This window comes from Neofelis nebulosa, chromosome 6 (genome assembly GCF_028018385.1).
Source record: "Neofelis nebulosa isolate mNeoNeb1 chromosome 6, mNeoNeb1.pri, whole genome shotgun sequence".
In the NCBI taxonomy this organism is placed as follows: domain Eukaryota; kingdom Metazoa; phylum Chordata; class Mammalia; order Carnivora; family Felidae; genus Neofelis; species Neofelis nebulosa.
Window position 1 is genome coordinate 72,050,920 of NC_080787.1, and position 23,621 is coordinate 72,074,540.

The window sequence follows — 23,621 nt, forward strand, 5'->3', positions numbered from 1 at the left end:
GCCCCTGTTCAGAGGTAAGCACTCCCAGGCTCAGTGCCGAAGGGTGATCTGTCTTTTTAATGACGCCTTACTAAGATAGGAGGCAATTTTCTTAAAGTTGCTCAAAGTTCTGCTCTGTCAAAATATGTGTCTCCCAACTGAGCCTCTTTGTTTGCATTTTGCCCAAGGCCTTTTCCCTCTGCCTTCATTGTTAGTTTACAGAAAGCCAGAGAGGATGTTAAAGATTCACTTCACTAATTCATAGCCAATTAGGAAGCTTTGTGTTGAACCTGACTGGAAGGTCTCATTGGCAGTAGATTTGGAGCCTTGCCCCCTGGCACTCCAGGGAATTTAAAAAAACTTCCCTTGATTGGTTAGAAAACAGAATTCTGAAACTAATGGTAGAAACAGTTCCCAATTTGGGCATAGCTGGTTACAATGGTACACACACTATGTTTTATTATCAGAATGAATGCTTGCTTTCTATTAGGTAGCTCTGGGCTAACCCCCATTATCTTTAAGAGTCGTCTTCACATCTAACACTTCTTTGTTTTAACCCACACATGGAGCCGATCTGGGGTGTACAAATGGGAAGGGACATTATTTTCTTCTTTCTTTGGTGATAGTGCAGTGGCTTTTTCCCAAGTTTGAATTTTGCTCTAATGATTAGTTTTCTTTCCTCAGGACGCTGTTTCAGTTTCATCCTGAATTGTGTTATTACGAGGAAATGCTGATAGTTAACTATGACTGGAAGGTTTCTTAGGTAGAAACCCTCCAGTTGCAGTTTGCTCAGAAAGTGCTTCTGCCTTCCAGCAGAATATAAATTAGGTTGGCTGTGGCAAATGTTAAAAACAACAACAACAAAAACAGTCTCTTAAGACACTGCAGGAGTTGTGTTCTGGGGGGGGGGGGGGGGAGGGATTAAAGCTCCCAGATTGTGAAGGAAGAGGTATGCTTGTTCCCTACTTTTTGATGTAAGAAAACTTGAACCTGCATATTTTAGGGCCCCACCTTTCTAACAAGGTGATCCATTAACTTCCACAATGTTATTTTATCAAGTGTGACTTTAATTTGAATTTCGTGGCCTCAAAGTTGAACTGTTTGGTAAACAAACAAACAAAACCAAAACCTCCCACAATTTTCTGGGTTGGAATATCTTACCTGGTTCGATGTTGAGAGAGTAGCTGTCTATCTCCAGGTCAAGTTGTTGGGCTGCGGCAGAACGAAAATCCTCCAAGACCCCCTGCACAGCCTTGGTGAGGTTATATGGCACCGACTTAGCAAACTTCAACTTGCTATTCACAATCACACTCCCATTTCTGAAGTTAAGAATTTCAAGTTGCTTAAATCCCGTAAGATTGGAGCGTAGATATGGAACCAGCTGCAGAATAAAAGATGGTTGACCCTTAACTGTGTTCTAAGTGCTCAGCTGCCACTAATTCCATTTATACTCACTTCTCATTATCTGAGGCATACATTTCAGTTCCTGTTTGTTTTTATTTTTGTGTCTGGATTTAATGTGAGACCAGAACACGACTATTTAATGATCTGTTTGCAGTGATTATGTACCATATTTCCACCTTTCTATTTGTGTATTGAGATGGATGGGCAGTGATTTTCTTCCTGATGAATTGTGAGAACAGAGGATTTTTAAAAATCTAGGCCAATGCTATCAGCAAAGCAGGACTGCCAGGTTCTGTTATCAAAACAAAACAAAACAAAACAAAACAAAACAAAACAAAAACCAATAAAAACATGTTCCAAACTGAGCCCAGGAGCAGACTGACCTGCTGCTGTATAAATGGGACATTTACTTAGAAGCAACCAATTGAAATGACCCTATTGAAATAACAGCTTACATATCAGCTTGTCTGTCCATGCAGGACATGTTTCGTGGTCAACTCATATGCTGTGTAGTAGAAACAGCAGGGAACTGGCAGTCAGGAGACTTGGGTGTCAGTCCTGGAACTGTCCCCAGCTATCTGTGTGACCTTCATCAAACCATTTCTCCATTGCATTGTACCTCAGTGCACTTATCTGAATTGTGAGGAAGAAGAAAAAGTGGTTCCCTAAGGACTTTTCCCAAACTGTAATTTAATAATCTGAAAAGTAGGCCCCAGGGCATTGTGTTTCAGATTCTCACACCTGCCTATTGGGAGTCATAGCCATCCCTGAGATCATTTTGCAGAAATGTCTGAAGCTCAGCAGTATCTTGCCTTGTTCTTGGCCCTGAAAGTTGGTCCCCTCATTCATGAAGTGACATCTACAAACACAGCACACAGATGCAAGCTAAAATCTCCCGGGCTTGGCCCAGATCTACTTTTTTTGCTGCCTGTCCTCACTCCACCAGGATTTTAACTCTGACCCTGCCCACATTCCAATAGCCATGATTCCCCAGCCCCCCCAACCCCCACAGGTTATTGTAAAAATAAAATGAAATTTTATACAAAATGTAGAACTTCTTTTCTCAGTCTACTCTCGGTACTCTCCTACTTACATTGACTGGGCTCATTCTTTGTGTCTTAGCATTGCGTTGGCCTCTGGTGGGATTCCCTGTCTTCATCTGGTATGCAGATGACTAGCTGCCCCCGTCTCCCCAATCCATTTTCTTCTTCACTGGCATGAGGCTGCCTTGCTGGAGACCACATTTCCCAGTCTCCCTTGCAGCGAGGTGTGGCCTTGTGACTAGTTCCCATCAACAGAATATGAGTGGAAGGGATGAGGGTAACTTTGGTATCACTTGCTTAGGAAACTGCTTGCCCTGGGCCTCTTCTCTCAAGTGGAAACAGGGATTTACCAATGCCTCAGCCTTGATTGTGTGAATGAAGAAATAACATTGGGGGCTGGCAGAATTATAAGATAGAGGAAATGTGAGTCCCTGGATGGCACTGTAGAGCAGAACTGCCTTATCCATCACGTTGAAGACAAATATATAAACTTGAATCTTACTTAAGTTACTATATTCTTTTTTCTTCTGAAGTACAGTTGACACACAATGTTATATTAGTTTCAGGTGTACAACATAGTGATTCGACAAGTCTATGTTATGCTGGCCACAAGCGTAGCTATGATCTGTCACCATACTTAAGTTACTATATTCTTGATCTCTTCACTATGGAAGCTTAGTATGTACCCTCATTAATACACCTGAGCTAGGTGCACTGGGTCTCTGTTCCCTGAGATTGTCCCAGTATCTACTTACCACACTGGGGTGTGTGTGTGTGGGCGGGGGGGACGGGGATGGGGAGATAGCACAAAGTCTTACCTTAAAACAAAGTTTTCTTTTAGAGTTCACTTGAAGACTTGGTTTTTATGTGGCTTTAATTTGCATGGTTACTTAACTTATATGAAGCTTACAAATATTTTTCTGGTATTTTCAGAAATTCTACAATTTTTGTGATATGCATTGTGTACTTGACTTTAATTGGCTGTACAGAGGTATCAGAGAGTTGAGCCTTTCTTATTATATACATTTATTGTACATGTAGAAAGAAAATAAATGTGAGTTTGGGGGGTATTTTATAATCAAAGATATATGCCATCATGATCATCATTTCATTTTCTTTGTTAGGGATCAGGGATGATAGCCATTTAGCTATTTTTTAGTTTTACAGGAACTTAAGAAGAGCTAAGAAAAGAGTCCTTACACTTGAAGTCTTGGCCTCATCTGTTGTGAACCTTTCTAATTTTGAATCCTTCCATTTTGATGGCTAGAAAATAGCTTGTGGCGTTATAACCTAGGAAAAGTTTGCTCCTATTGCTTTTAAATTCCACATCCCATGCTTGAATGGCTATGTACTATCCCTGGGAAAACTAAAATAGGAAGAACTATAATGGGGGTGCCTGGGTGGCTCCGTTGGTTAAGTGTCTGACTTTGGCTCAGGTCATGATCTCACAGTTTGTGAGTTTGAGCCCTGTGCTGGGCTTTGTGCTGACAGCTCAGAGCCTGGAGTCTGCTTCGGATTCTGTGTCTCCCTCTCTCTGCCCCTCCCCCTCTCACACTGTGTCTCTTTCTCTGTCCCCTTCTCTCTCTCTCTCAAAAATGAATAAACATTTAAAAAATTAAAAAAAAGTAAGAACTATAATGAAAAGACCTTAAGGGTAAGATCTCATGAGGCTGAGTGGCAGTGTCTGTCCGGAGTGTCTACCACAGAACTTACTTGCTTATTGGATCTGAATCCATCCCCACACTTTAGCTGAATGCCTTCAGCCACAGCTATCTCAGAGGCTTGTCTCTCTCAACATTCACTGCTCAAGACAGAGAGTGATTATATTATAAAGTAACAACAGAGAAAGGAAGAACACACAAAGAATCGGAAGCAGTGCTTACTCACCAGCTGTGTGAATTGTTGCTCCAGAGCCTGGTACTCTAGAGAGCTCTTGTTGAACAGGTTGTTGGAGAAGGGCATGTTAGCGACTCGCAGACTGAAGAACACTACCAGCTCTTGGCCCTTGCTGGCAGTGGTCATAGAACTAGTGGTGATGTACTGTAAAGCTGGGCTAGGTGTGATATTCTCCAAGAAACGATCCGGGGTAGAAACATACCCACTGAATCTTGGTAGCTGAGAGGAGGCAGGGGCATCAGATATATCCATTACATCTAAGTCTCTCACTATTTCCTGGCTGCCTGATGATGCAGATGGCTGTGAAATTTCCAGAGCCGATTGGCTGATGGCAGAATAATCATCTGTGGGGATGGTTAGTCCTGGGATTAGTACTGTTTGGTCGACGGGCATTATGTCTGTGACACTTTGATTAGTCAGAGAGAAGATGCTTGAGGCAGTAAAGAAAGGTAGAGTGTCTGATAGGGAAGCAGGTGGAGACCAAGAACTGTCTGTGGAAAAAGCTTCCGAGTCCAATTCATTATATCCAAGTATTTTCCACAAAGAATAGAAAGAAAGAAAGGAAATCCAAAGTCAGACTTAACTTAAACAAACAAACAAACAGCATTTGCATTGATTGTTTTAACGTTTAAGGAGTTGGTATAGAAAGGATAGATAGTCCCTTGTCCAAACCTAGGGAGAGAAAGGGTGGGTCCTTGTACCCATTTTGTTCAGGCCCAAATAGTTCTGGGAAGATGACACTAAAAGACCACCAGTAACCAAAAATTTCGGGAATTTCTGCCTAGCCAGATACAACACACCTAGGGACCAGCTGGTAAAAACTGACAAGGTCACCAGGTGTTGCCAAAACACAGATGGCATTGGAACATATTTGGATCCCACACTGCCATCTGGAACTCCCAGCCAATTACCTATGCAGTTTGGGCCCAGAAATTTTATTCACCTTCCAGTCATGCAAGCCTGCATTTTATGCCTCTGGATTTTTTTGGATACCAGTGAACACATTTTGGTAGTTTTACCACTTAAAACTTAAATTATGCTTTTCCAATATTGGATAATCTGACTGAATAACTTGCCAATTTGCAAAATGATTTTGCAAAAGTAAAGGTGTGGGTGACACATAAAATGTGAACATTGTATTGGCTATACATCTTGTTAAATATTTGATAGTATTGAAAGATCTTTTCACTTTTACATGAGTATACCTTGATAATTTCTACCACCACTTTGCATTTCTTCCTTGGGTAGGAACACACTAAACCACCAAAGTCTACTCCCTTTTGGGGACAAGATTAAAATCAGTAAGTATTTATGAACTAAGAAAGTGGTCATATGAAACTTTCAGATAAGAGATTGGTGGGTTATTAAAATATTTCAATAAACCTAAATCCAGAGCCACTGACAATATTTAAGGCATTAGGCAGATCAAAACAAGGAGCTTTCTGTGATCACTTCAGCAGCATTTTGGCAAATATGTGGGAAAGCCGAGTTGAAATCCAAATGCTAAGCATGATGAATGGACTGTCTGGAGGCAGATATAATCTTTGGACTCTCAGTCAGCTAATTTACTAGAGTGCAATCACCCAAACTGAAACTCCAAGTGATAAACAGCTCTGAAAGGTAGAATCATATTATATTTATTAGTTTCTTAAAATAAAATCTGCCTGCTGGTGAATTGTACCCAGATTTCAGAGAAGTACCCTCTTTTCTCTTGCTTGGGGAGAATGCTTAGGTGTGTTTACCCATACTTCATTCAAGTGTCATAAATGGTGTTTTCTAACATCCATGATCTCTCTGGATATATACCAGTTTTATTCAAATCTTCATTGCCATGGACTAAATATTTGTATCTCCCTCAGATTCATACTTTCAAGCCCTAATCTCCAATATGACAGCATTTGGAGGTGGGTCTTTGGGAGGTATTTAGGTCATGCGGGTAAAGCCCTCATGAATGGGATTAGTGCCTTTATTTATTTTTTTTTTTTAAATTTTTTTTTTTTTTCAACATTTATTTATTTTTGGGACAGAGAGAGACAGAGCATGAACGGGGGAGGGACAGAGAGAGAGGGAGACACAGAATCGGAAACAGGCTCCAGGCTCTGAGCCATCAGCCCAGAGCCTGACGCGGGGCTCGAACTCACTGGCCGTGAGATCGTGACCTGGCTGAAGTCGGACGCTTAACCGACTGCGCCACCCAGGCGCCCCAGGGATTAGTGCCTTTATAAGAAGAGATGCAGAGACACGATTTCTCTCTCTGCCACATAAGAGAAGGCATCCTTCTTTCTGCAAACCAGAAAGAAGTGCCTCACCAGGAACCAAATCAGCTGGCAATTTAATCTTGGACTTCCTGGCCTCAGACACTGAAAAATAAATTCCTGCTATTTAAGTCACCTAGACTATGATATATTGTTAAGGCAGCCTGAGCTGGCTAAGACATCCATAGAAGGATCTGGGATGAGTAAATGAAAAGGCTTTGAGGGTTATCCGTGATTTGATTGGACTTCTTCGTGTCATGGGGAAATAAATGCTTACAAACCTGTGTTCCTATGACGTGATGTTGCTGCTTCTCTAGATGATAAGGGTCTGGGAAGAAGCACAATGATAGAAATCTGCATTCTGTTTCTGGGCCAGCATCTTATTACTCACACTTTTGTTACTGTATAGACGTTAGCCAGATTAAAATGGTCCACTGCCTTATGTCATCAACCAGTAAAAGTGAATTCCTAACCCCTTCCCTTTGTAGCACCTTAACACTCATCTTTTACACTCAAAATAAACCTAAACAAGTCCTTTCACTGACAGAACAGTTGGCTACTTAAATGTAGGATTCCTAGATGAAATACTAGATGAAAATTGTTCATTATTTATCTGAAATTCAAATTTAGCTGGGCCTCTTGTATTTTTCTTTGCTTATTCTAGCAGTCCTACTTAAGTGTGGTTTTAAAAAACTCTACTCTCTCTTGGCTTGAGACTGAATCTATTAAGGCTATAGGTCATTCTTTTGAAATAAAAATATTGTCGCATCTCAGCACCACTTCTAAATGTATTTTAAATAATGATCTTTTCATTAGATCCTTATGTAGAAATTAGACATGGCAGTGACACAGGCCATTTCAACATGAAGTTTTTACACTGCAACAGAGAAGTCAAGCACTGAAAGCCATTTCATGAGGTATGCAAAATGAGCAGACTCATAATAACATGACTTTTAGCTTTTATATTACAGTGTGTGTGGGATTCCTGTGAGGGTGTGGGTTGTATTTATATGTCAGTGTGCATGGTGGGGTTGCTGGTTAGAATCCCAGCTGCTGGGTAGAGAGGAAATGGTTAGTTTGGTCACTTTCTGCATGGGAGACCTGTCTAAAAGCAAAGGCTGCAGAGACATTGGTCTAAACCAAAGTAGATGAGCTCAGGTTAAGCTGAAGTCCACAGTGAGAGAAGCCAGTAATGGGTTAAGATGGGCACAGTGGGGGCAGCCAGAAACCCTACTGGTAACCAGAGGAAGGCAAAGCACAAAATGAGCAAAGTGTGACAGACAAGTGCAGATGAAAGAATATTTTAAATGTTTCTAGGAAAAGATACACACACACTTATGTCATAAACATCAGTAGCCATCTATTTTATGTTTAAAAATCTAAAAAGAGATTCCACAATCTCTTTCAGATCTTCAAGTGGCATGACCAGCAATTTCTTAATTCTATATCAAACAAATCCATTCTTATTTATCATGACAAGAAAGTTACTACCTTCCTTTTGGCATATTATAGGGACAGGAAATAAGTGTTTATTATACATGCATTGAACAGATAAATACTGATGGACTACTATGTGCCAGGCACTGTTCCAGGTACTGGAGTATATCAGTGAGCAAAAGAGTTGAAAGTTTTGGCCCCAAGGAGCTTTCTGTCTAGTAGAGGAAGACAGAAAGTAAACAAGTAAACAATAGGAAATATGTAGTATTCCAAGTGGTGATAAGTGCTATGGAAATAAAGTAAAGTGGGAAATGGGTGGGAATGTTGGGTTGGCAATGTATACACAGCGGTCACTGAAAATCTAATATTTGAGCAAGATCTGAAGGAGGTGAGAGAGTTTAGCCATGCGGCAAATGCAAATGAGCAAGCCAAAGAAAGAAAGGTGTTTTTCATGTTTCAGTAACAGCTGGCTGGGAGGGCAGCACGGCTAGGATGGCGTTCTATACTATCAATTAAGTGTGAGCGTGACAAAAAATATTTTCAAACACTCAAAGCCTCAAAAAATCCCTCCCAGATACCCGTTTTCAGGATGTTTTCACCTAAAACAATGGTAAACCAAGAAATAGGAAGAAATGGGATACTGAAAAAAACTTAGGGAAACCCTGAAAGGTGGTGAAGGGGTCTCTCAAGGAGATAGGTACCCCAGGTGTCTCAAGAGACAAGTATATAGAATGCTTGTATCATCAAACCTTCTGCTATTGCAGTCAATTTTTTAACTTGACAAAACTGTTGGAGGATATGCTCCAAAAGACAAGATAGTAAACACAGAGAGAGGAAGCCTGAAGTCTAGGGATCAGGGAATCCAACTCAGAAGAAGGCCAAGGAAATTCTAAGGATGATAGCAAAGGGAATTTTCAGGGGACAGCTTTCTGTAGGCTTAGAGAGTAGCAGTCTAGACAGAAAGAGAGGAAGGTCTCCAAACATTGGAAGTGATACATTACCCGATGTGGAAAAATATGTTAGAAAATTCAGCGGAAAGTTTGAGAATAATGACATTAAATACAAAGAAAACTAAGCAAATAAAAAAAATCAAAGAAAACATTAACTCTAGGAAAACAGAAAGGAAACATAGAGCAAATAGGTCAGTGGTGAATATGTAAGTGATGAATATTGATTTAATAAGTTATTGCCATATTGGGAAGATGGGGTGGTAGAAGAATGGTATTGTATGAAACATAAACCTTTATTGACAAGAATAGAAAGACAATAAATGATATACATAACTGATGACTCAAAAATGCATAGCATTTAAAATTATGGGAAGAGTAAATTCCAGAAGAAATTGCTAACTGAGTCAAAAGACTACTTTTGGTAAGTGGGACTGCACAGTGGGGAGATGTGAAGTAGGGAAATGCTGTATTTTTCAGAACACTTTAATATGACTTGATCTAAAAAAATTAAGTGCTTATTTGGAATAATTGTATATTCAAATGCAGTTCTAAGAAATAATAGAGAGTGACATCAGTAAAAATGGCAGAGTAACTCCAAAAGCCAAGTTGACCTTCACATTTGAAAGTTACAGCTAGTAAGTAGTTGTGATATAATAAGAAATATACATTTGGTCTCTTCTCCACTTCCTAACACAGAGCTCCTAAGTCCCTTGTAATTTCCTGGGTGATAGGAACATCTTTCATTCTAGTGAGGTGAATGTTGGTGGGTTCCTGGATAGCATCAGGATGGGGGCTGGCCACTGGAATGACCAAGACAGGATTAGAAGTTGGAAATTTCACTTCTATCCTCCATCCTCTGAGGAGAAGTGAGGGGCTGCAGATTGTTAATAATTGATCATGCCTATGTGTTGAAGCCTCCATTAAAATTCCTAAACTGTGGTTTTTGTAGAACTTCTGGGTTGGTGAATACATCCATGTGCCAGGAAAGTGGTGCACTCCAGTTCCACAGGGACAAATGCTCCTGCACTTGGGACCTTTCCAGAACTCAGCCTATGTATCTCTTCACTTGCCTGTTCATTTATATTTGTTAGTATGTCCTTTATAATGCCTTAATGCAGCTAAGGTTTTCATTGAATTCTGTGAACCATTATAACAAATTATGAAACTTGAGAAGGTGCTTGTTGGAACCCCCAATTTATTTTCATTTTTCCAAATTTTATTTCTTTTAATAAAAATTGTATATATTTAAGCTAAATAACATGATTTGACATACATATACATAGTGAGATGGTTATAACAGTCAAGCTAATTAAAATATTTCCTCACATAGTTACCATCTTTTTCCTTGTGAAGAGAAAGCTACTGAAATCTACTGCCAGCAAATTTTCAATATTAAATACAGTATTATTAACCACAGTCAGCATGCTATACAGTAGACCTCTGGACTTATTTATCCTATATAACTGTGACTTTATATCCTTTGATAAAATCGTCCCATTTCCCTCACCTCCCTGTCCCTGGAAACCACCATTATGCTTTCTGCTTCTAGGTATTGACTTTTTAAGATTCCACATATGAGTGAGATCATGCAGTTTTTTTTTTCTTTCTGTATCTGGCTTATTTCACTTAGGACAATGTCTTCCAGTTGCATCCATGTTGTTGTAAATGGCAGAATCTCCTTTTTAAAGGCTGAATAATATTGCGTTGCATCACAATTTCTTTAACCATTCATCCATTGATGGATACTTACAGCTCATTGATCAAAAGTACAAGTAATAGTCTGGGACTTGCATCTGAAGTGGGGGGCAGTCTCGTGGAGCTGAGCCCTTAACCTGTGGGGTCTGCACCAACTCTGAGTAGTTAGTGTCATACTAAATTGCACAATAGCCAATTGGTGTCTGAAGAGTTGGAATATTGGTTGATATTAAAAACTCCTCCACACATTTGATGTTAGAAGTATTGTGAATAGAGAAATAGTTTTTCTTTTAGTAGCTAAGCCCTCAGGAACTGTGACATGCATGAGCCCTTCTTAACACAATTGGAGCACCTGACTGGCTGGCTCAGTGGGTTGAGCATCTGACTTCAGCTCAGGTCACCATCTTGTAGTTCCTGAGTCTGAGCACCACATGGGGCTCGCTGCTGTCAGTACAGTCTGCTTTGGATCATTTCTCTCTCCCTCTCTCTCTCTCTGTGCCTCTCCCCTGCTTGTGCTCTCTCTCTCAAAAATCAAAAAAATTAAAGAAACCCCAATTATATCATGATACATCCCAGCTAGCTAAACGACACATCAAAACAGAGAACTCAGGAATATAGAAGCTGTGGTAGAAGGTTTGAGAGAGAGAGTGCTAAATCCACTTAAATATGGAAATCTGCCAAGAAGCCATAAGAATTGTGACTGCAGAATCAATTCTAAACTTAGGAAATGTGACAATTGTAAAATACTCACCTAACTACCAAAACTTGGGATGTAGGGGGGTGAAGATGGCTGGACTATGAGTGTTTTTTTCTAAAGCTTACTTATTTTTGACACAGAGAGAGAGAGAGAGAGAGAGAGAGAGAGAGAGAGAGAGACAGGGAGAGAGAATCCCAAGCAGGTTCCACACTATCAATGCAGGGCCCCACGTGGGGCTCCAACCCACAAACTGTGAGATTAAGACCTGAGCTGAAATCAAGAGTCAGATGGTTAACCGACTGAGCCACCCAGGCGTCCCTGGACTATGAGTGTTTTGATAAATTTATCTTTCATAGCAGTACATCAAGATGCTGCCTAGTGTTGGTATATATAATGTAAATGATAATGACTCCAAGTTGATATTTTAGGTAGTCTTTCTTTAGGGATCTCTTAAGAATGAATATGTCATGAAGTAAGGAAATATTTATCTAAAACTGAGCAATTTTTTGCTCTTCATTTCAGTTTCTTTTTCTTCGTTAAAGTCAAGTAAAATTACGTGCAGTCCATTTTATTAGGATGGCATTACAGAAAAATTCCATTTTTGTACAAGTACTTCAATCTATCCTTTTATCTTTTTAATTGTATTGAGAGATATCTGAAATGATAGGTATCATTTAATTATTTCTGAGTAGCAAAATTGCAGCATCTTTATTTCACTTTTTTTTGGTAATTTTCTCCATCCTTTAACATTGTAAATAATAAGCATGAATTATTTTTTGGAAAATAATGGTAATCACCGTCTTAAAAAGCCTATTGTTTAGTCATTCAACAGAAATATATGTCTGTTGTTTTTCTCACAGATATTATTTTTAGGTTTTTGTAAACCTCAGATTAAATAATAGCTTCGTGGTTATTGAGAGTGAATGTGAAATTTCAAATGTATCTACAATTTATTTTATTTATTTTTTAATGTTTATTTATATTTGAGAGATAGAGACAGAGTGTGAACAGGGGAGGGACAGAGAGAGGGAGAGAGGGAGACAGAATGTGAAGTAGGCTCCAGAATCTGAGCTGTCAGCACAGAGCCCAACGCAGGGCTTGAACCCACGAACTGCAAGATCATGACCTGAGCTGAAGTCAGATGTTTAACTGACTGAGACACCCAGGTGCCCCTTTAAAATTTTTTTTTCAAATGTATCTACATTTTAAGTAAAAGTCTTAAGCAGAGATACGACAGAAACAAAATATTTTACTATCAATTCTTTACGGTTTTTAATAATTTTAAAATAATATCTGGATTAAAACTGAAAATGGTAAGAATCTTAATTTGTAAACCCTGGGAACTTTATTGTGTTTTCTTACTATTTTAGTTAGGTGTTTCTATGAGGGTATGCCTCAAAATCTAGTCTTAGGGGCCTTCTGGGTGGCTTGGTTAAGCATCCAACTTTGGCTCGGGTCATGATCTTGGTTTGTGAGTTCGAGCCCTGCATCGGGCTCTGTGCTGACAGATCAGAGCCTGGAGCCTGCTTTGGATTCTGTGTCTCCCTCTCTCTTTTCCCCTTCCCTGCTCATACTCAGTCTCTCTCTGTCTCTCAAAAATAAATAAATGTTAAAAAAATTAAAAAAAAATCTAGTCTTAGAATCTTGGGTGGCAGGATTGAGGAATATTTATTTGGCACCTGTTATGTTCTAGGTACTATACAGGCATATTTAAAAAAAAAACAACACAACGTTTCCATTTACTTTAAGCCATTTTATGTTTTCCAACTGATTATACACTTTGTATTGGCTACTTGATGTGAATTACTGTAGTCTTTTTTTTTTTAATTTTTTTTTTCAACGTTTTTTATTTATTTTTGGGACAGAGAGAGACAGAGCATGAACGGGGGAGGGGCAGAGAGAGAGGGAGACACAGAATCAGAAACAGGCTCCAGGCTCCGAGCCATCAGCCCAGAGCCTGACGCGGGGCTCGAACTCACGGACCGCGAGATCGTGACCTGGCTGAAGTCGGACGCTTAACCGACTGCACCACCCAGGCGCCCCAACTGTAGTCTTGAAGTATCTGTCTAATTATGTCTTCTCAAATGATTTGATTTAAGTGGGTAATTAAGAGAGGCAGCCTAAGGCTACAAAGATGAGCGTCCCCTCAACCAGTGGTCACCATTACAATGAAATATGCACATCTATGTATTCTATTATGGTGCGTTCTTCTTCCCAAATCATCAATCAACAAAGGTACATTTTTTTTTTTTTTGCAATTTAGTTTATTACACCTTTCCCTCACTTAAATGAAACCTGAATCTGAGAATTCTTAGACTTAAACTCTGCCTTATATAATACAAAAACTACACAGCTCGGGGCTGCAGCGCACCTGATTACCTTCTCTCTTCACTGTGAGTAACCTATCTCTAGCAACTTTCATTTTAAAATCAGTCCTGTAGGGGCACCACACCTGGGTGGTTCAGTCAGTTAAGCGTCTGACTTCAGCTCAGGTCATGATCTTGTGGTTCTTGTGTTTGAACCCCGCATTGGGCTCTGTGCTGATAGCTCAGAGCCTGGAGCCTCCTTCAGATTCTGTGTCTCCCTCTCTCTATGCCCTGCCCCCCCCATCCCTCTCTCTCTCTGTCTGTCTCAAAAAATATATAAACATTAAAAAAAAATTAAAGTCAGCCCTGTATAAGGAGATTGTGAAGATGCATTTAGAAAAAGCCCATCTATGTCTTTCCTTCATTTGTTGGTGGCCTTAGTAAAATTTTTGATTGTCTTCTCTGAAGACATAAACATTTTAGGACAAATGAAGTAACTGTTACATGGTTATGACATGCAGCGATGTTGTAACTTCTAACAGCATGGTCATATTTCAATTCTGAAGGACTTTTGAATTATTTATTCCAAGATTATTGAAAAGGTTGTGTTTTTCCACTTCTGGCTTGCAAGTGAAATAATCAATTTATTTTTCTCTCTATTGATAACTTCATATATATCTAAGGAAGTAATAAAGATTAAGATAAAATAAAATGTGAATTTAGGACTATGGAAAGCACACAAAATATTTTATTGTAGACAGTCTCTAATATGGTCATTGATGACCCTTAATTTCTGTTATTCATATTCCTGTACAGTAGTAAACTGCCCCATTGAAAATTACTGCTGACAATGTTGAACTTTAATCTGAACTTTTCCAGAAAACAGCTATGGTTAACAAGCCTTCATCTCAAACCTTTTGCTTTCCGAAATCTCCCCACCATCTTTTTTGTTCTGGGAAAGGGCTAACTGCAAAGAATCACCTTTCTTCATAGGACTTAGGGAAGACTTGCTGTCTACGCTTTCCTAAGATTCCCATAAGCCTCACAGATGACTTCCTTTGATTTTATAGAACTCCACCTGCTTTGAGACAACATGGATGGACCTAGCGGGTATTATACCAAGTGAAATAAGTCAGACTGAGAAAGAGAAATACAACATGATTTCACTCGTATATGGAACCTAAAAAAGAAAATAAAGGAATTAACAATGGAAAGCAGAACCAGACTATAAATACAGGAAACAAACTGATGGTTGCAAGAAGGAAGTAGACAAAATGGGTGAAGGAAAGAGAGAGATATAGGCTTCCAGCAACAGAATGAATAAGTCACGGGAATAAAGGCATAGGATAAGGAACACAGTTAATGACACTGTAATAGTGATATAATAAGACAATGGTAGCCACACGTGTGGTGAACACAGTATAATGTATAAACCTGTCAATCTCTAAATTGTGCCCATGAAACTAATGTAACATCGTGTGTCAACTATACTCAAATAAAAAAAAAAAAAAACCAACAGCAAACCCATCCACGCTTTTCTTTGAGACATTCCTCATTAATGAAGTGCTCTCCCTATTGTAACAGTATGAATAAAATTGTGTCCTTAATTATCTGGTATATTTTGTTTTACACACTGCTCTAAGTTCTAATTTTATAAATTATATGTAGGTATGCATTCTTCATTGATTCCCTAAACCAATCATTCCTCAGTTATTAAACACCTACTATGTCCCAGTATAAAATGGTGATTTAAATGAATTGCTAGAGAGGACTTTATGGTTATTTTAAAGGCACGTTGCCTTTAAGTCAAGGACTGGAGCAGCAAACCCAGAAAAGAAAATTTCAGTTTATCCACTGATTATTTTTATACAGAATCAGTGGAATCATTGTTTGATAATTTAGTGGAAACTTGTTTTCTAAAAGTAAGTTTTCTGTATACTCAAGAAAGCACAGAAGAGTAAAAAGGCATTAGACTTAGAAAGTTTGAATATTTGATTCAGTTCTTCCTTTACTTCACTCAATCATTAATTCATTTAACACATATTTATTGCATATTGATATGTGCCAGGCATTTTGCTAGGTCATAATAATAGCTCCTATTTTTTTGTTACTTAGTACATACCAGGCACAGTTCTTTTTTTTTTTTTTTTTTTTTTTAATTTATTTTTGGGACAGAGAGAGACAGAGCATGAACGGGGGAGGGGCAGAGAGAGAGGGAGACACAGAATCGGAAACAGGCTCCAGGCTCCGAGCCATCAGCCCAGAGCCTGACGCGGGGCTCGAACTCACGGACCGCGAGATCGTGACCTGGCTGAAGTCGGACGCTTAACCGACTGCGCCACCCAGGCGCCCCAATACCAGGCACAGTTCTAAGCATCGTACACATTAACTAAATCTTCACAAGAAGCCCATGAAATAAGTACTATAATGACCATTGCACAGACGGAAAACTGAGGCACAGAGAGAAGTTAAATAACTTGCCCAAGGCTGCAAGGCGTTGAGCTGGGGTTTGGAGGCACATAGTTAGACTCCAGAACCCATCTTCCTGGACTGCTGACGGTGGGATGATGAACACAATAGACCTGGCCCTTGTCTTCAGAGAACATTCAGTCTTCAAGCGTTAACTATCTGATCACAAGTAGGTGTTGTGAAAGAGGACACTCACAGTGCTTTGGGAAGCATAAAAGGGAGACCTGATTTTCATTTGCTGGTAGATCTGCATTTGTGAAATAAAGCTGGTAAGAAGACTTGTGTTCATGGCTTTAGGGATGTGGTGAGGAGCAAAGCCAAATATGATCTAAGAAAGCAAATTAACAAGTGCAATTCTTTAAACCACAAGCTGTGCTCATTTGCAGAAAAAAACTGCTGTGTATGTTGGAGATGCCAGTCTGGTTTCAGGAAAGTCTCTTCAGAGAACGACCTTAAGCAATTTTTGATTGTGAACTGCTAAGATCAAAGCAAGTGTTATTTCTTAAAATAAGGCAAACATTTCAGTGCAAATTTGGAAAACTGGTTACTTCACAAAAAATTTTCATAAGAATATCATAAAAATACTGAAGGTAAGTTTAATGATGATTTTCTTAATTGCAATAAATATTCAACAGTTTAAATGAAAATAAAGTTGGTTTAAAAGTTAAGCATGCATTCTATTTACTTATTTTTTTAATGTTTATTTTTGAGAGAGAGGTGGGGAGTGGGAGGGGTAGACAAAGGGAGACACAGAATCTGAAGTAGGTTCCAGGTTCTGTGCTGACAACTCAGAACCTGATGCAGGGCTTGAACCCACAAGCCATGAGATCATGACCTGAGCCGAAGTAGGACAGTTAACCAACTGAGCCACCCACCCAGGCGCCCTTTAAGCATGCATTTTAAAGGATGATCAGACTTGGTTTTACTGCAGAGTTGTTTTCCTACCAGTCAATGAAAGCAATGCACTATGGATAGGAATTTTAGAAGGATGCTGCATTTTCCTTTGGGAAGGTGGGAAGCTATAAAATCACAGATGAATTGGACCTAAAATGGAGTATCTCTATTGGCTTGGAAATGCCTGTGCCAGGAGTATATGTTCTCTGAGGGCAGAGTCTGGGTCTTTCATTTGGGAGCATCTTAAATAGAGTACTTTGCACATGCCCAATAATGACTCATGTTTGGTCTGTGAATGAGAAGCTGGAAGTCAGAGGTCAGTTAGTGGTGGTCAGTCACTGGTGTGTGCCAAGTTCCTGAAGCAAAGATATGTGATGAAATAGGGCCTGGCCATGCCCTAAGCATATTGGAATAAAATGAATTCTGTTCAGAGTAGATCTCTAATGTCCTAAAAAAGTTAATGTAGTTTAGTTCACGCTGGGAAAAATTGTGAAAGATTGTGACATGAGTATAAAAGGTTATTAGATGTCGGGGTGCCTGAGTCAGTTAAGCGTCTGACTTCCACTCAGGTCATAATCTCAAGGTTCTTGAGTTCGAGACCCGCATCAGCCTCTGTGCTGACAGCTCAGAGCCTGGAGCCTGCTTCGGATTCTGTCTCCCTCTTTCTCTGTCCCTCCCCTACTCATGTTCTGTCTATCTCTCTCAAAAATAAAAACATAAAAAAAAGATTATTAGGTGTCTTTTCAAGAAAATACTGAGCATCACCTGGCAGACCTTTGGAGGTTAGGTACTTTTAGAGGGTTCTGTGCTTTTTATGGTCTTTGGGCTATTTTAAAACTCTATAAGCTATACAGAAGTAATGGCAATGCAAATAATTCGAGTTCTCAGAGATGCAAGCAAATTTTACTTGGATGGAGATGCCATTGATTTCCCTCCTATGGGAGAGATGATTCTAAGCTTTCTATTTTATTGCTGGGTGGATTTTGACAAGTTTTAGATCAATTTGCAAATTTGTGTCAGCATTCTTGATTGCCTGTATCATGGATTGGCACATTTTTTTTTCTGAAAAGAGCCAAATAGTACATATTTTAGGCTGTATAGGTTCTATGGTCTCTATTGCAATGACTTAACTAAGCTGTTGTAGATCTAAAGGAGCTCTAGTAAACCAATGGGCAGGGCTGTGTGTGTGGTGAAATTGAATTTCATACAATTTTCATGTCACAAAATATTATAATTCTTTGATATTTTCTAGAAACAAAAATATAAACATGTTTATCTTGCTGGTTGTGCAGAAATAAAAATAACAATCTGTTTATCTTGCTAGTTGTGCAGAAACAAGCATTAGGCTGGACATGGCCTATAGGGCTATAGTTGGCTGACCCCTGGCTTTAAAAAATTTTTTTTTTTACATTTATTTGTTTTTGAGAAACAGAGTGAAACAACGCGTGAGTGGGGGAGGGGCAGAGAGAGAAGGGGACACAGAATCTGAAGCATAGAGCCCAACCCGGGGCTTGAACCCACAAACTGTGAGATCATGACCTGAGCCGAAGTTGGATGCTCAACCGAGGTGCCCCTGATCCCTGACTTTTATTTGTCTGTTCTGTGCATTCTCCTTTGAACCAGTTGTAACATCTTATTGGTTCCCTCATTAACTAACGAGTTAAATAAAGTCTTCGACATGTGTTCATTTTATATTTGAATGAGAGTCTTGGTTTTATCCCTTTAAAAAATTATTCTTTAACATTTGTCAAAGGCAGTTAATGGAATCCAAATGAGTTATTTGGAGAACATGAATCAAAAAACTGATTCTCTGCCCTGAGTAAATATTAGAATTCTGGGAAGTTTTCAGACCTGTATCAGTAGCTGGGCCTTTTTGCAAAGGAATTAATTTCATTTAGAAGAGGGCCCTTACAGTGGTATGTTTGAAAAACTTTCCAGGGCATTCTAATGTGCAGTCAGGACTGAGAACCAGTAAATCTGAGGAAGTTGCATTTAAAAAAAATTCTTGGTGGGGCGCCTGGGAAGCTCAGTCAGTTAAGCATCTGACTCTTGATGTTGGCTCACAGTTTCGTGAGTTCAAGCCCCACATCTGGCTCTGCGCTGACTCTGTGGAAGCTGCTTGGGGTTCCCTCTATCTCTTTCTCTCTGCCCCTCTCCAGCTCTCTCTCTCTCAAAATAAACAAACTTAAAAAAATTAAAAAAAATTCTTGGTAAGGGGTGCCTGCGTGGCTCAGTTGGTAGAGCATGTGACTCTCAAGCCCCATGTAGGGGATAGAGCTTACTTAAAAAAAAGAAAAAAAGAAACTGCCAAAAAAAAATTTTTTTTTGAGAGGTGCAACTCTTTTCTTTTTAAGTTTATTTACGTTGAGAGAGACAGTAAGAGAGAGAGTGTGAGTGAGTATTTATTTAAGTTGAGAGAGACAGTAAGAGAGAGAGTGTGAGTGAGGAAGGGGCAGAGAGAGAGAGGAACAGAGAGAGAATCCCAAGCAGGCTCCGCACTGTCAGTGCAGAGGCTGATGTGGGCTCCAACTGACAAACCATGAGATCATGACCTGAGCTGAAATCAAGAGTTGGACACTTAACCGACTGAGCCACCCAGGCATCCCCTGCTAAAAAAAGTTCTTGGCATATGGAAGGAAAATTGTTACTTTATGACATACAACATACATTAAATAATGGCTAGAGTGCCTGTGATATTAATAAGGTTGTGTAATCTTTTAACTTACAGTATAATAGAAAAATCCAATTATATAAAATTATACATTATTCAATTAATTTTTAAAAAATTTTTCAATTGTTTGAAAATTGGCAAATTAAGATTATTGCCAAAGACTTAAGCATAAGTTTTCACTTATTGGAAGTTCACTTTATTCAATAAAGAATTCAAGGTGGACTAAAGACCTAGCAGTGCTAATAACAACCTATAAAGTGTTATGATTTTCTACTCTTTCTCATGTTTTTTATTTTTTATTTGGATGAGAAGACCTGGAGAGACTTTTTAAATTTGTTTTTAATGTTTTTATTTATTTTTGAGACAGAGAGAGACAGAACATGAGCAGGGGAGGGGCAGAGAGAGACACACACACAGAATCTGAAGCAGGCTCCAGGCTCCGAGCTGTCATCACAGAGCCCGACGCGAGGCTCAAACTCATGGAGTATGAGATCATGACCTGAGCTGAAGTCTGACGCTCAACTGACTGAGCCACCCAGTCAGACTGACTGAGTCTCCAACCTGGAGAGACTTTTTTAAAGTGGGAACTCTAAATTCTCCAAATCTCAAAGTTTCAAGTGACTTTGTGGCACACTCACTAATTGTGATAGCTTAGCTACAAAAATATCAAGTAATTTTATTGTTATCTGACATTTTATACCTTGGGAAGTTTTTTCCCATATTTTATCCAAAATCATCCTCAAAAGTTTTAGCAAATATTGTAACAGGTGATTACATTGCGTACAAATTTGTAATTTATTTCCCATAACAAACCAAAACTTTTCCCATTATTTGACTCAACATCAGTTACTTAAATAATAGATACAAACCTACACACCTTTCTTTGGCTTTTTGCCTCTGTTCTCCCTTTCCTCCATCCTGTGTGGTCTGTGTGTGGCCCCCTCTTTCCTGACTCCACCATTCACATACAGCGAAGCTGGTCTGCTGAGGCAGGGAGCCTTTGTATCAAAGATTATGAACTTTTGTTCTTTCTCCATCTTTCCTTCTAATAAGTCCCAAAATACTCTTTAATTTCTGGCATACTTTGTTATTGCTTTCTTTTCCCAGGGCTCATTCTTTATGTCATTTATGTCTCTTAACATCCCTTTGAGAAATGGGGTTGTTACTCTAGTTACAGACAAAGAATCTGAGGCTGAGAAAATTTAAAAGTCCTACTCAAACTTAACTTACGACACAGCACTAAAGTTCAATTTTCCTAACATACCCATTTGATTTCCACAAAACCCCCAAAGTTATTGATGTTGTCCTCTTTGCCAGGGCTTTATTCATTCAAGTATGCATACTTGCATTCATTAAAAAAAATCACTAAATATCTGGGGCACCTGGGTGCTGAGTTGGTTAAGAGGCCAACTCTTGATTTTGGCCCAGGTCATGATTTCATTGTTGGTGAGCTTGAGTCCCCGCATCGGGCTCTGCAATCACAGTGCAGAGCCTGCTTGGGATCCTTTGCCTCCCTCTCTCCGCCCCTCCTTTACACACGCATCCAAGTGTGTGTGCGTGCACTCTCTCTATCTCAAAAATAAATAAATGTTAAAAAAAAGATCACTGAATATCTACCATCTTCCAGGTACTTGTAAGACACTGGGGTAATAGCAATGAACAAGATATATACATTCCCTGCCTTACTGCTTATAGTAGCTAAAAATACGATAATAGCTCCAGTTTACTGAACACCTTCTATGTATGTATGTATGTTATTGTACCTAAAGATCACATCCAAGTTTTAAGGTGTTATCACTCCGTCTGAGCAGATAAAGAAAACGAGGTATAGATGAATAAATTTTTAGTATAACTATCAGTGCATGAGTACTTAATAAAGTTGTTACTCGGGCAATATAGTCATGGTCTCAAAGAATAATGGGTAGTTTGGCACGGTGCTAGATGTAATATATGTTGTGAAGAGTTGGATGGAGAAAGGGTGGGGGGTGGGGACATCCAATGAAGTGGTGCTGCTGAATCTTTGTGAATTATAAGCTATTTACAGACAGAACAACGACCCTGCCAATCAGCAGCATATGAATTTACTAACACATGACATAAAACAAGACATCAGCTTTTCACTTTTCTTTTTTTTTTAACGTTTATTTATTTTTGAGACAGAGAGACAGAGCATGAACGGGGGAGGGTCAGAGAGAGAGGGAACACAGAATCTGAAACAGGCTCCAGGGTCCGAGCTGTCAGCACAGAGCCCGACGCGGGGCTCGAACTCACGGACCGCGAGATCATGACCTGAGCCAAAGTCAGACGCCCAACCGACTGAGCCACCCAGGCGCCCCAAGCTTTTCACTTTTCAATAACGAATCATTAAACCACTTAAACCACCATTTTCCAGGTGGCATAACTATCTTTACGTGCTGGGAGAGGCAGCCTACTGACAATGCCATCACTTCCTTTCCATTCTGGTTAGGGAGAGTCTGGAAGCTGAGATTTGTGTAACTTCTAGCAAGGAGTCCACAGAGACCTTTTTGTCATGAAAACACTGACTGTAGAAATTTCAAGTTAAGGAAAATTAAGTCAGGTGCATTTTAACAATTGTGAGTCTGACAATGTAGCAAAACCCTTGTTTATATTCTCATAAAATATCGTAATAAAAGAGTAATTATATTTACTAGCAATAAACTTTTTCTCAGAAGAGCAGCTTACCCTGTTAAACCCCAGGCCCTGATGAGGCGAGTGCTGAAATTAATGAGCCAAATGGAAGAATTCAAAGAGTGAAGAGTCAAAGTACTTATGATAAGAAAAAACCTATTGAAGTGAGTATGAAAAATGGGAGTCTGATTCCACACTGTATTGGGGGATTAGCTACTTGGGTTTCTACCTGAAGAGTAGGTCTCAGCAACCATGCCTCATGGGTTTCAAGCAAGAGAGTTTCAGACACAATCACACGCTTATGGAATGGAAAATTTTTAAAAAGATCTACCAGAAAATGAATAAATTTGAAGGAGAAATTGGGTTCATGAATACTAAAAAGAGGATAAAATAGATATGTATAAAAGACTAACTTATCCTGATTTAATATTATGTATCAAATCTTGTGAGACTTTTTTTTTCCAGAAAAATTTAAACATGAGTATGAGTATGTCAGGGAGAGAAAACAATGTATCCAAAGTCCCAGAAGTGGAAGACTGCAGGGTACCCCTAAGATAGGGAGTAAAATCAGCATGGCTTGGGCAAGGGCTGGATGGGTGGAGAGAGAGAAGGGAGTCTTGGGTGACTTCTAGGTTTCCAGTTTGGGCACCTTCATTGGAAGTTGTTGTATTCATTGAGACCAAGAATAGAGGTAGAGAAGCCTCAGTGTTTTTCATTTACAATCCATAAAATGGAGAGAATCAGCTATCCTGTGCATCTTATGGGATGGTTTAGAACTGAATTAAATAAAAAGGCATGAAAGAGCTTTGAAAGTGGTGAAGCCTAAGTGTAAGTTCTAGTTCAAGCTCTCACTTGGAGCAGTAGTTCTCTAAGTGTGCCCACAACCCCCAACGGCATGAATCCCCTGAGAGTTTGTTAGAAATGAAAATTTGCCCCCCCCCCCAACCCCAGACCTACAGAATTAGAAACTCTCAGGGAAGGGCCCAGCAATTTGTTTTAACAAGCCCTCCAAGGGATTCTGATTTGTGGAAAAGTGTGAGAACACTGGTAAAGGAAAGGTTCTACAGTTCATTATGGGAAAGTTTCCAGTGACTGAAGTACTCTGATAAAGCCCAGCTCAGATCTGCCCCTGAGGAGGATGTCAAACAACATCGTTCTTCTGGCTTCAATCTTTCCAGTTCCTCAATCCACAGGTGCCTCTTTATTATATTTGACTTAGTTAGGTCAAGAAGAGCTATGTGAACATTTATGTTTAATACCCAAATCTGTGAAGTCT

At 39.4% G+C, this 23,621-nt stretch overlaps 1 protein-coding gene across 3 annotated transcripts in view; it reads right to left on the reverse strand.

Moving 5' to 3' along the window:
* IMPG1 (interphotoreceptor matrix proteoglycan 1) overlaps positions 1-23,621 on the reverse strand; it is a 132,121-nt gene that overhangs the window by 25,547 nt on the left and 82,953 nt on the right. For all 3 annotated transcript variants that reach the window (XM_058734519.1, XM_058734518.1, XM_058734517.1), the window contains 2 exons: positions 4,314-4,825; positions 1,141-1,360 (listed from right to left, as the gene is read on the reverse strand). In XM_058734519.1, the coding sequence (XP_058590502.1) occupies positions 1,141-1,360; positions 4,314-4,825 (732 nt within the window). The remainder of the gene's footprint in view (positions 1-1,140; positions 1,361-4,313; positions 4,826-23,621) is intronic.